General features: G+C 33.7%; 2 protein-coding genes across 2 annotated transcripts; one reads left to right on the forward strand and one right to left on the reverse strand.

Moving 5' to 3' along the window:
- Nucleotides 1-2984: 2984 nt before the first annotated feature.
- LOC139882357 (uncharacterized) lies at nt 2985-4020 on the forward strand. Its single transcript, XM_071866693.1, has one exon. It carries the CDS (start codon nt 3143-3145, stop codon nt 3983-3985), a length of 843 nt encoding a protein of 280 aa, XP_071722794.1. The 5' UTR covers nt 2985-3142; the 3' UTR covers nt 3986-4020.
- Nucleotides 4021-5526: 1506 nt separating this feature from the next.
- Nucleotides 5527-11519, reverse strand: LOC139882368 (calcium-dependent protein kinase 13-like). Its single transcript, XM_071866703.1, has 7 exons — nt 10808-11519; nt 9359-9502; nt 8976-9128; nt 7472-7587; nt 6800-6967; nt 6104-6334; nt 5527-5945 (listed from the first exon to the last, which is right to left on the reverse strand). The coding sequence occupies exons 1-7, from the start codon at nt 11424-11426 to the stop codon at nt 5793-5795; spliced, it is 1584 nt and encodes a 527-aa protein (XP_071722804.1). The 5' UTR covers nt 11427-11519; the 3' UTR covers nt 5527-5792.
- Between the last annotated feature and the right edge of the window lie 1891 nt (nt 11520-13410).

A 13410-nucleotide genomic window follows, 5' to 3' on the forward strand; every position in this document is an offset into this window, starting at 1 on the left:
GAAAGATACACCTTTTTCAATTCTCTTTCTCTCAATATGTAATATATATATATATATATATATATATATATATATATATATATATATATATATATATATATATATGTATATATTTATATTATAATTTTAATTTTAATTTAAGTTAATAAAAAGTTATGGTTTAGTTGGGTTATTGTAAGAAATATTTTACGGGTTTTAAAGTCGAAACTCTGTCCGTGTAACGCTACGCGATAAATAATCACTGTAAGCTATGTTTTTTCTTTTTAAATTATAGTCTCGTAACTAAGTTATTATTATGCTTATTTAAGCCGAAGTAATCGTGATGTTGGACTAAATATTAAGATGGGGTTATTGGATTTTGTACCATAATTAGGGTATGGACAAAAGACCGACACCTGTGGACATTGGACCATGGACCATTAATAGATGGGGGGTATTGTCTAATCGAATGACAATTCTTTGGAGCCTGTCAAACCTATCTTCAAATTAGTTAATCTAATAATTATTAAATGATTATGCATGTCCTATTTAGTGACGTTTATACGACATCTTTTACAATCATTTAATTAATCAATTGGGTTGGGTAATTTATTATTCATTCTGGCCAAGTGGGTAAATTAATAATCATGGACTAATTAAAACAGGGGTGGATTACATACAAGGGTAATTGGTGTAATTGTTAACAAAGTATTAAGACCTTGGATTACACACAGTCGATAACCTGGTGTAATTATTACCAAAGTATTAAGACCTTGTTACAGTTCGAATCCCCAATTAGTTGGAATATTTGACTTCGGGTATAAGGTTAATTTGACGATCATTTTATAATTATGACCGATGAACTATTATGGGCAAAAACCAGATAGGTATCAAATAAATCCAGGACAAAGGACAATTAACCCAGCATAATAAATTAAAATCAAAACGTCAAACATCATGATTACGGAAGTTTAAATAAGCATAATTCTTTTATTGTATTTCTCATCGTACTTTCATTTACTCGCAATTTTATTTATTGTCATTTTAATATTGTTATTTATTTTACGCACTTTAATTATCGTCATTTATCTGTACGCTTAAAATATAAAATCGACAAACCGGTCATTAAACGGTAAATCCCCCCAAAGTTACCTATAATTACTATATCTAGTTTAACTACTTAATTAACTAATTTGACCTAGTAAGACACCCAATAATAGTGTCCACGGATCGACCTCCCGGACTTTACCTTAGCTATATTATTACACGATAGGTATACTTGCCTTTTGTGTTTTAGTTTAATTTAGGTGATTTCCTGTAGTAAATAAATATAAAACTGATAGCCGTTTCATACACACCCTCTAGAACACATCAAATACATGTACTATTTTTATAACTGATAGACACAAGTACAAACTTTTATGCGACCAACATGAGTACTTTTATTGTGTTCATTTGAAACATGCAAAACCCTGCTTTGTAATATCATTAATTGCTAGATAATGAAGAGGCAAACAGAATTATTATAAATAGCGCTATTGGAAGTAACGTCCCGCACTGTTGACCTCAGGTCAATTGGTGGTATAATAATGATCTCGACAATTACATATGTATTGTCTCGGGGTAAAATCGTTTAGTTTTGATATTATACGCTCATGGCATACTTTTGATATACATGATATATCGTCTTTTATTAAATCTTGTGATTTATTACTGAAATCATTATTTATGACAAACTTATGAACTCACTCAACCTCGTATTGACTTTTTAAGCATGTTTATTCTCAGGTACTTAAATATTGTTTCCGCTGTATATCTGCTGCTTTGATGATGATTTCTTGCCATGCTTGGAGTCTTCATGCATTACTTACCAATTCATTTAAAAACATTTAATGCTCTAAATATAATGAAATTTATTTATCTTCCGCTGCAAAACTTAATAAAACGTCTCATATAGAGTCGTTCTCGTTTATACAACTGTGATTTGATATAATTAGTCACAAATACCCCATGCCCTATTTGGGGGTGTGACAGGTAGTCGTTTTGTTGATAAAATTATTTCGAGCCTGACGGTGTTGGCGAAAAAATTTAACTCGCGGCGAGCAGGAAGATACGGGCTGTCGTTGTGTTTAGCATTTTTTAAAAAGTGTCCGTTTCGAACGTAGTTAGTATCGTTTTGTTCATAAAATAATTTCGAGTCTGACGGTGATGTCGGAAAAATTTAACTCGCAGCGAGCGGGAAGATACGGTTTGTCGTTGTGTTTAGTGTTTTTTAAAAAGTGTCTGTTTCGAACGTAGTTAGTTTCGTTTTGTTCGGAAAAGTATTTCGAGTTTAACGGAGTGTTTGGTGAAATTTAACTCGGAGCGAGGAGGAAGATACGGGCTGTCGAAAGGTTTTGGTGGAGTTTTTATTTTAATTTAGGGGATTTACAAACTATTCTCATGGGGTTTGGTGGTTTTTTTTGTAAGTTGGGTAAAGGTGATGATGGAAAAGTAAAAAAGCAAAGTGTAAAAGGGGGTATTCACTGTTGTCGTTTTTGTGTAGACCAAACGACCAAAAGCCTAACGGCTTTTAGTATGTATAGTTAGTTTAGTTTTGTTTGGAAAAATATTTCGAGTTTAACGGAGTGTTTGGTGAAATTTAACTCGGAGCGAGGAGGAAGATACGGGCTGTCGAAAGGTTTTTGTGGAGTTTTTATTTTAATTTAGGTGATTTACAATTTATTCCCCTGGGGTTTGGTGGTTTTTTTTGTAAGTTGGGTAAAGGTGAGGGTGGAAAAGTAAAAAAGCAAAGTGTAAAATGGGGTATTCTCTGTTTTTTTTTTTGGTTTTTTTTTTTTTTTTTTTTTTTGTAGGCCAAACGATGCATAAAAAATATGTATAGGATAAATAATCATCTAAAATTGTCGCTTACAAAACGAGTTCACATTTTTCATCTCAACTACAAGGGCAAAAACGTAATTATACAGCATCCTATCACAATAATATACCAACTAGTGAGCATTATTCTCGAGAACCTTCTTTGACAATCCAAACCCTTCACTACCATAAATTGTTTCACAAACATGTGTATCGGCAGGGCTTCACTACCATATATACCATCCAATCTCTCACTTTAATAAAACCATTTCAATACAACAAATCATCAAAGAACTAAGAATATATGGCACCTCGTTACGAACTTGAACTCACAATTTTATCAGCCAAAAACCTCAAAAACATCAATTGGCGACACGGCCCACTCAAACCGTACGCCGTCGTTTGGGTCGACCCGAAAAACAAATACTCAACAAAAGTCGATGAAAATGGGGACGAATCTCCAATCTGGGACGAAAAACTCGTCATCCCTCTCAACGATCCAATTGAAGATTCAACTCTTTATATAGACATTGTTCATGCTGATGCAGCCGAAGATATCAAACCCTTGATCGGATCAGCCAAGGTTAAACTCAACGAAGTCGTTAAAGAAGTTGGGATCGGTGAAATTTTTACTGACAGTTTAAAACTGAAACGTCCATCTGGACGCCCACATGGTAAGGTGGAGGTGAAAGCTGTAATTAAGGAACCGCGCTACCAAGCGCGTGATCCTTACTACACACCTACACCTTACGATTATCCACAAGCACAACCAAATTATCCGGTCCCACCACCACCTTACGGTGGGAACATGAACTATCCTTATGGGGCCCCACCTTCAGGGTACCCGTATGCTCCTCCTCAGTATGGACAACCTCCGTATGGGGCCCCACCTCAATACGGGCAGCCTGTTGCCTATGGTGGGCAGTCGGCCTCATATGGAGGTCAAGCATCGTACGGATCAGGAGGTTATAATGAAGAGAAAAAGAGCAAGTACGGCATGGGAACGGGACTAGCGGTTGGTGCGGCGGCAGGGTTGTTGGGTGGATTGGCTATAGCAGAAGGAGTTGATTATGTTGAAGATCAGATTGCTGAAGAAGCTGCTGAGAAGGTTGAGGAAGATCTTGGTTATGACGTTTATGACGATTAGACCAACTCATTGTATTTTCCGTTATTTACTTTTTGTTTTTTTATTTATAATTTATCGTATTTTCTTTTAAAATGATGAAAGAATATGCTTATTTTGTCTTTCGAGAAAAAATATAAATATAAATATAAGTTGAAAAGGTGAAAGTGAAATGAGGACGAATTTCATGCAAAAACTATGCACATGATTCTATTTTGTCCACTCTTTGATCTTGTAACACAAGCGCGTAAATATATTCGGAGTATATATATTGTAAGATTAATAAGTAAGCTTAAAAAGAGATCCAATGATAAATGGATAATTTTATAGAGAATGCTTAGGAGGTAGAGAACGATCGAATTAAATGGGAGAAACAATTTAAAATGATTACAGTTCGAATACTATAGAGTTAAAAATTCTGGAAAATAGAGTTACAGAGATTCTGTAAAAGGCAAATTTCATTAAAATGTACGAGTAATATTTTTATTTCAATTTTAATCAATGTTTATTTTAACATTTAAAAGATTGTTTTATCAAATGTTAATTAAAAAGATGAGTAACGTTATTTTTAAGTTAGAACTCCGTCAAAAAATTAATGATTTTTTTTAAGTAAATCATATGTAAACCGATCACCGGATCTTACATGAAGATAAGGAAGGGACCTCGAGAATGGTGATTCTTACGAATTGGATATTTACTTAAATTTTGTTATGTTCATAATATGATCGTAAAAAATTAACTACACACGTCTGTGCCAATTATCATGCTTGAATATGTTCGTTATTCTCATGTAGGTGTCATTAATCATACTTGCATATGATTACGTAAAAATCGGAGTATTTTTAAGTTTTGAAAAAGTTTTTCCTCATAAGTAACAATGCTTTCTTTTTGGTTAACATTTGATAAAACAATGATTTAAACGTCAACATAAACATAGATTACCTAAAATAAGAAATCGAAGCCAAAAGGTTATCTTTTAATGAAATTTTCTCGAAAATGTTGTATAATGATTCAAATTCAAATAGAAAAAATTAAATTTAACTAAACACAATTTAATATCTACTCGGGCACGTCCCCAGTTGTACAAATAACATTAATTAATAATTTAATACATTAGAAGCTTTAAGCCTTTAACTAACCACTTCTGAGGTGAAATGTGTTGGGTTGAATTCCTTAACCACGAAAGGGTGATAATTGTGAAATTGATTAACAGCTTTGTGAGTGATTCGGAATGTATTCAAGCCATTGAAACAACTAGATTACTTCACCAAAATGTGTTTGCTAATCTACCAAAGACGACCTGTTTGAACTGTTCCCTAACCCATAAAATGATACGAACCACCAAATTTACAAACCCTGCCAATAAACAACCTAATATCAACAAGTTCAATTCGGCTACAGAACTGGCCGAGGCTTTGCACATAAACTGAAGCATACCACTGGTCTCCTTGGTTTATAACTTCTTACATAGAATACTTGATGAAAACTAACTACATTGCATGATAATATGCTGAATCTTTTTGGGAATAAATATACTACAGTAAAAAAGGCTACCAGATTCCATGTAATAATAAAGTAACAAACCAATAAAGCTTCTCTAAAAACATTCAGAATGGTAAAAGAAGCCAAGAATCATACTACACGAAAGGGGCTTCGTCAAATTTACAACATTTCAGGCAGGATAGCATAGCATAGTATAGATAGAACTCACCTCTCATCAATACTTTCAGGTCAACATCCCATAGAACTGAGAGGGGCCCACCTAATCAAACAGAACCTCACAAAATAATTACAAAAAAAGGAAATCAAGTTGAATCTTGCTCATAAAATCTTACTCAGTACTCCCCAGGTTTAGAGAACCATCTTTCATTAACTTGACACTCAAGCTGTTGAATCTTCCTCTTGAATAATGTCGAGAAGCTTTTCTCCAATCAGTTCCTGTTTTCATCATCGCCGCAAATTCCTCATAGTTGATTTTCCCATCCTGCATCATTACATTTCGTAGTTCAAGTAACATTAAAACAAACAAAATTAACTTATATAACTTTAATAATAACCCAATTATACTGAATCAAGACATACAGTAGTATGAAGTATGCACTTAAAGGTCTAACTCTGTATGACTTTCATTCAAGTATTTACCTTATCTGTGTCGACTTCTTGGAAGATGTCATTAGCAATATTTGCAGAGCTATCATCTCCATCTTCCATTAATGTATCTCGAAGCTCATCAGGCTCAATGTAGCCGTTACCATCTTTGTCGAAGTATGAAAAAGCCTTGTGTAGATGCTCATCATTCGCCATTTTCCTAAGGTGTAGCGAGAAAGCAACAAATTCGCCATAATCAAGAGTGCCTTTTCCATTTGTATCAACCTGTAACCAACAAATCATGCTTATATATTGAGTAATTAGCTTACATCACGAACCATGTAATTGTAAGATAAGGCTATTGTTTTGTTCCCTTCCTTCACCAACCCATAGGTTAACAAAATTTAAACTTCAAATTTCAAGTTGATGTAAATGGATGAAGAAACTTGATGCCCCCCTATTCAAATTTATTCGGTCAAAATTAGTCAAATTTGGTAAAGGTCAAAGTTGGTGAACGGACAACTAGTCCCCGACTTAGCCGTTTAATCCCTACGAGGTACTGACTACTGATCGACTGGTCCCCAACTTGGGACTTTTACAACCTGGGTAGTGTGACCATATGTTGCAGATATATATGGCAATAGAATCTAGATATACAACACTTTAAAGAGATGGATGAGACGATATATGTGACGAGATACCAATTGTTAGCGTATACTTTATAAAGACTGGGCATGTAGTTAGACTTACAGCTTCAATAAATGACTGTATTTCGGACTCCGCCAGGTGGGTATTCAATTTCTGCAATCCGGTTTTTAATTCTTCAACTGTAACGGTGCCATCATCATCAGTGTCAATCTTTTTAAACATTTCTTTAATGTCTTCGACTTCTTCCTCCGACAAGAAATCAGCAATAACCTATACAAAAGATAAACCATTACAAATAGAGCCTGAAGAACTACAATTACATAGAACTGCAGTGTAGGTGACAATCTCAACCCCTTTATTGATTATGTATTATAATTATATACAACAGGTCAAACGGGTAACTTTAGATTATATATAAAAGAAACTGATCTAACAGGTCAAACGCTATTTAAGGTGTAATTTATATGTCCAAGACCTCCTAAAGATCAGTAAACATATTATTCTGTAACTAATTTATTAGCGAAATACAATTGTTAGTATCCCAGCTGGTAATAAATGCTTTCCAGAAAAATAATATCAGTGAAATAATATAACTACAGTATTACTGTTAATATAAACTTTTAAAAAACTGGACAGAGAGAGTTTTGGGCCAATCCAACTCTTCCTGATGTGTGCCAATTTTGAAAGATTACACCGCCCAATTATTTTGCCACCTCTAACATATTATATTTTATTATTTATAGTAAAAGAATAAAGGAAGAAAAACAAAAAAACCCTAAGAGCTTTTCTCTTGAAGCGATTCATCAATGAAAACTGCTTTAGCCTCGACTTGACAACATCACCAAGCGGAACATTTGGAGCCTTTTTAGCATTTTGGATCCAAGAATGTTCTGCAAACACAGGAAATCGTACTTAAGACAAAATTTAAGAAAAAGAGATGTATGTCTAGATGCAAACAGTCATACAGTAGGCGAGAACCAGATTTCATATCTATGAGATGTCACCTAACATATATCAAAAATGAAATTGTTTAAAGCACGGTTATTTAACAAATAGAATGGTTATGTTCACATGTCTAGACAAAATGAAATTAGGGTTTTGAGTCTATTTAACAAAATGAAATTAGGGTTTTGAGTCTATTTAAGAAATAAAACGGTTATGTTCACATGTCTAGACAACGATGTTTATATTTATGTTTATGTTGATGGATTCTTATGTTTATGTTTATGTTTACACATAATTCTGAAATTTATTCAATGTAAACAGGTCCAATCCAAGTAATCCCAGACGCGGCCGAGTACTCGCTAAAAGTCACGGCCAAGTACACCCTGTCTAGCGAATTTTACAATCTTGATAGTAACGCATAAGATGTGATGCAAATAGACTATTAGATTCCTTTAATGATCAATATATTGCCAATAGGTGATAATATGAATAACTTAAATCTTATGAAATATTCCTAAAATGAAACGTGACGATTTCTAGTGAAACAGATGAAGTACACTGTTGAGGGACAACAAAGCATGTTCACATTCTGCACCCATGTTTCCTATGACTGCTCCCAACTACAATATAACTTATAATGATGATCATGTGGTGTGAAAGTGCTTCAAACTTCAACATGGAGCCAGGATAATAATTGTTCTCCATATTTGGGATTTTGTATCATTAAGGTCAAGTATAAAAGCTTCTATATTAAGTGAGTCAGTGATTAGTAATTAGATTAGTCATGGCCATTAATGGATGTGACTATAAGTTCATGAGATTAGGCAAAATTACATAACCACGTGAGCAAATTGAATATAAAGATAGTCAGCAATAACTCGTCATATAGGAAGGATGATTTATTGCTTATTAACTTATATACTCCGTGATTGATACATAACTACGATCAAATTATGCATAGAAGATTTTATTTGCAAGTTATGTGAAAATCTTAAATGCGTGATATGATTAGTAAGGTAGGGAAAATGTTGCATTTGCATAATCTTAAATGGGCAGGGAGAAAATTGCATCTCATGTGCGCAGCAATCCTTCAACTACAAAAATCATTCACTTATAACTCTTACCATATATATAAAATTTAATTTACAAAGGATCATTACCTCGAGACTTTAATACTAACATGTAAATTTTCATTACTGTTTACCGAGATATTCAAGGTAAAATAATTATTAAAGTAGAGTCATGTTGACAGAGAGAAATTGAGTTATGAAAAGGGAAATTATGTTAGATAAAGAGAAACTAGGATTCAACAACCCATTAACCAAAAACATACCTAGCACTTGTTTAGCTGTGAGCCTAAGCTTTGGATCGGGCTCCAACATCTGACGTACAAGACTCTTGGCAGCTTCAGAAACACTAGGCCATGGTTCACGTTTGAAATCTATTAGCCCACGAAGAATAGCTTGTGCAACCCCTTGTTCTGACTCTGCAATATAAAACTCACTTTAAGCATATAGAATTATAACTTGTGCACATAAATGAGTGGCGTAAGTACATAACAATGACAATGAGGACGAAGAAACATAAGAAAGTGTAAATGATGATGTAGCAGCTAGTTCTTACATTCGTTTCCCATAACAACAAAACACGGGGACTATAAAATGTTCACTTACATTGAGAATAATACGAAAGTTGTCCCAAAAAAAGAAGATTTACCTGCCCAAAATGGAGGTACACCACACAACAAAATGTAAAGAATAACTCCTGCACTCCAAATATCAATCTCTGGTCCGTAATTACGCTTAAGCACCTCGGGAGCCATGTAATACGGGCTTCCAACAATCTCAGAGAAGGTTTCACCTGTGTATTTATAAGTTGGTTGTCAGAAAATTCATTCAACCAGTTCACATTTGATCCACATGGTACATAATTTTGTAAATCAAGCTATCGTTCTCCTGTGTATTCGATAGGTAGGCCAAGCAATTCATATTTGATCCACATGATACATAAATTTGTAAATCAAACAGAACATTCAGACATCGACTTCCCTTTTATATACTTCTTTATACGAACGTATCCTTGGACTTGCCAGTGAGAAGTTACATCTAAATCAGCAACTATGGATGTTGATATGACTAGAATATATCACTGGTTATACAAAGTTATAGAAGAACATAAAGTTTTATATGACACACACCATAACTTAGGTTCGAGTCATGTTGAATAATGTAACTTATTCAAGGTTCAATATGATAATAAATAATTAAACAAAAAAATGTCGGACAAGAAAACAGATTAAGGACTACGACACTGATTGAAATATAACAAACTTTCTAAACTAGCTTGGACCTGGATATTGAGAGTTCTAGTTGAACTGATTGACCTTACTCATACTAATTTCACATAGTCCAAAGAATCTCCTTTCTTAAATATTATCAATATATCAATATGCAGCTCTTAAGTTTCCTTTCGTATCTTTAGCTTAAATATTGCATTAGTGACATCCTAAACACTTGAAAACATATTAAAACGAACCATCATATCAAAACAAACTATATAAGAAAATTAATTCTGATCCTTACCCCCACCATGCACTCTTCGCATATGCAAATTCTACTACTCTGCTTGGCATAGAGCATTGGTTATATTGTGCCGACCAATATATAATTGCAATGGAAGCAAAAAGGTGCTTATGCTAAGGTGTATATGGGCTACAAGGTCATTTGACTCCAAAACGATAATAGGAAATCATAACAATTGCATAGTTTCATCACCATTTTCCAATTATAAGTCCTCAACAGTGAAAAGTGACGAATATTAAAACTTTAATTGTAGGCTGCAGCAAGTAACACTACAAGCAGTTATACTTGGGTAGATTGAAGCAAGGAATTGCAGTGAGTACTAAAGCAAAAGTCACACTTACTAAGGAAAATGTGTATATACTCCGTATAACTTAACGAATTATCTATCTTTGCAAATTTAAGAATACTATAACTACACGATCGTTTCCGACATTAAATTAAAAATAGATCAAACTTCATATTTAGCTACCATATCCTACATAAGTTATAGAACTGAATTATTCCTAACATTACCAAACAAAATTCACCTTAATAAATCTAACATCAACAATAATAAAAGGGCAAAATCTTGAAAAAAATTCACCTGGCTTGAAAAAGATAGACAAGCCGAAATCAATAGCTTTAAGAGGCGAATTCTCCTTCTTATTCGCAAACAAAAAATTCTCCGGTTTCAAATCTCTATGAATCACTCCATGCTTATGACACATCATCACAACTTCCACAATAGTCCTAGTAACCGCAGCAGCAGCACGCTCTGTATAATGACCACGCGCAACAATCCGATCAAACAATTCACCTCCTTCACACAACTCCATCACTAAATGCACAGCATTTTCATCCTCACAAGCCTCTCTCAACGTCACAATACTCGAATTTTCAGGCAAATGTTTCATAATTTCAACCTCTCTCCTTACATCATCAACATCTACAGCTGTTCGTAGCTTTCGTTTCGAGATCGATTTACAAGCTAACAACTCTCTTGAACGTCGATCTATACATAAGTAAGTTACACCAAATTCACCACGGCCTAGCTCTCTATCTAACGCATACTTATCTTCAATGTTTACTTTTGATACATTAGGTAAAACAGTAACCGGTTGTTTCTTACCGTTACCGCCGCCGGCAGCTTTCTCGGTGGAGTAATTTTTTGATTTAACGTCTTCTCTGGCAACCGCCGCCGGAGATCTGCAACAGTTTCCCATCTAATTTTTGAAAATTTGAAATTGAGCCTGAGAGAAACCCTAACCCTAGCTTTCCAGTAAGCTAGAGTTTCAAATTTAGCTCAGAATAAAAAATAAAAAATGCTTATCTTATTATATTATACCACTGAAAATGAATTGTAGAGAGAGATAAAGTTTGAAGGAATTTTTATGCGTAAAAAGGTAAAGTGTTTATTTAGTATCAGAAAATAGTGTTTGTTGGTGATTTGTAATTGTTCTGTGTTTTTTTCAGTTATAGTCCTCTGTGTATTTCAATTGGTTATGTTTAGTCCTTTAAAAAATGTTTTTAAGTGAAGGACTCGAAAAGTAAGATTAAAATATGAATTTTGAGTATACAGCATGCGTATGAAGTATAGAACGATGAGTAAGGTGTTGTTTGTTTTTTAGTTTGTAAATCTTATCTTATTATGTCTTATATTCACGTGTTTATAAAAAAGTTTTATTGCAGACTGTTTGTATTATTAAAGACATAAGATAAAATAATGTCGTATTGTGTCTGCTAACTCGCAAACTTATAAATATATTCTTAGTGTTGTATACAGGATTAAGGGTCCGTTTTGTAACAACCTCGAACTAGGTCAAGTGGTAATAAATCATTTGCCCTTAAGTATAAATTGTAAGTGATTTTATAATTATGTGTTTTATAATTATTTAATCGTTTAGTTGGATTCGTTTGTGACAAGGGTCACATAACATATTTGTTTATGTGAATCGGACCTTGTTGGGACCGCTTAACGAGATGTGTCGTGTTTTAGATAACTGATAAATACTCGTGTGATATGAAGAGTGGAGTTTCCTCACTGTGAAGAAACTCCAATTGTAATATATATTATGTATGTTCCATTGTTTACCATTTTTTGCAATCAAAAACCCTAACAACACTGCTCTTGTAATTCTTAACAGCAAAGTGTAAATCTCAAGCTATTGATTTCGTGAATCATTTCTGGTATCCTTTCAGAATCAAAACAAGGTAAATATAACCGAATTTGATTGAATCAAACTTTGAAATTTTTTATAAGTTTAGTCAAAGGTGAGATTTATGCTTGATTCATGATAACAAGTGTTTATTTTGATTATTTGGTGCTAGATCTATGTTATATACTTGTTATATCATCTTTGTGAACTTTCAATTCGACCAAAACATGCAAAAATCAGGTTTTTAGGTGTTAAACCCGTTTAAACAGCTTGTTAGCTGCTATTCAGTTCCACGCGGATGAAGTGTCATCCGTACGAACGGGATATCATCCGTGCGGATGAGAGTAGTTATAAGAAACCATGTTTTGTTAGTGGTCCGTGTGAATGATATGTCATTCGTGCGAACCAGATATTGGTCCGTACGAATGATATGTTGTGATCTAACCTATTTCACTATGTTGGTCCTACGAAGGACATCTTATCCCTACAAATGAGATGGTCGGTCGTGTAAACCAGATGTTGGTCTGTACGACCCAGATTGTTGTGTGCTGTTATTCTTGTATTGAAATGTCCCGTTCATATTGATTATAAACGTTCCATATTAATTGATTTCGTTGCGAAGTTTTGACCTCTATATGAGACGTTTTTCAAAGACTGCATTCGTTTTTAAAACAAACCATAACCTTTATTTTATCGACAAGGTTAAAAGGACACCGCCTAGATTATCAGAAATGATAATCTAAAAATATCACACTTACACACTACCAATACATATTGGTTTACAATATTAATATGTTACAACAAAGTAAATTTCGAATGTAGTTTTAAACAATATTATACAAGCATGCTGACTCCAAATCTTGTCCATATATTAGCATGTAACAGCGAAAGCTCTTAATAATCATCTGAGAATAAACATGCTTTAAACGTCAACAAAAATGTTGGTGAGTTATAGGTTTAACCTATATATTTATCAAATCGTAATAATTGACCACAAGATTTCATATTTCAATATACATCCCATACATAGAGATAAAAATCATTCATATGG

The sequence above is a fragment of the Rutidosis leptorrhynchoides genome, chromosome 1 (genome assembly GCF_046630445.1).
Source record: "Rutidosis leptorrhynchoides isolate AG116_Rl617_1_P2 chromosome 1, CSIRO_AGI_Rlap_v1, whole genome shotgun sequence".
Lineage (NCBI taxonomy): Eukaryota > Viridiplantae > Streptophyta > Magnoliopsida > Asterales > Asteraceae > Rutidosis > Rutidosis leptorrhynchoides.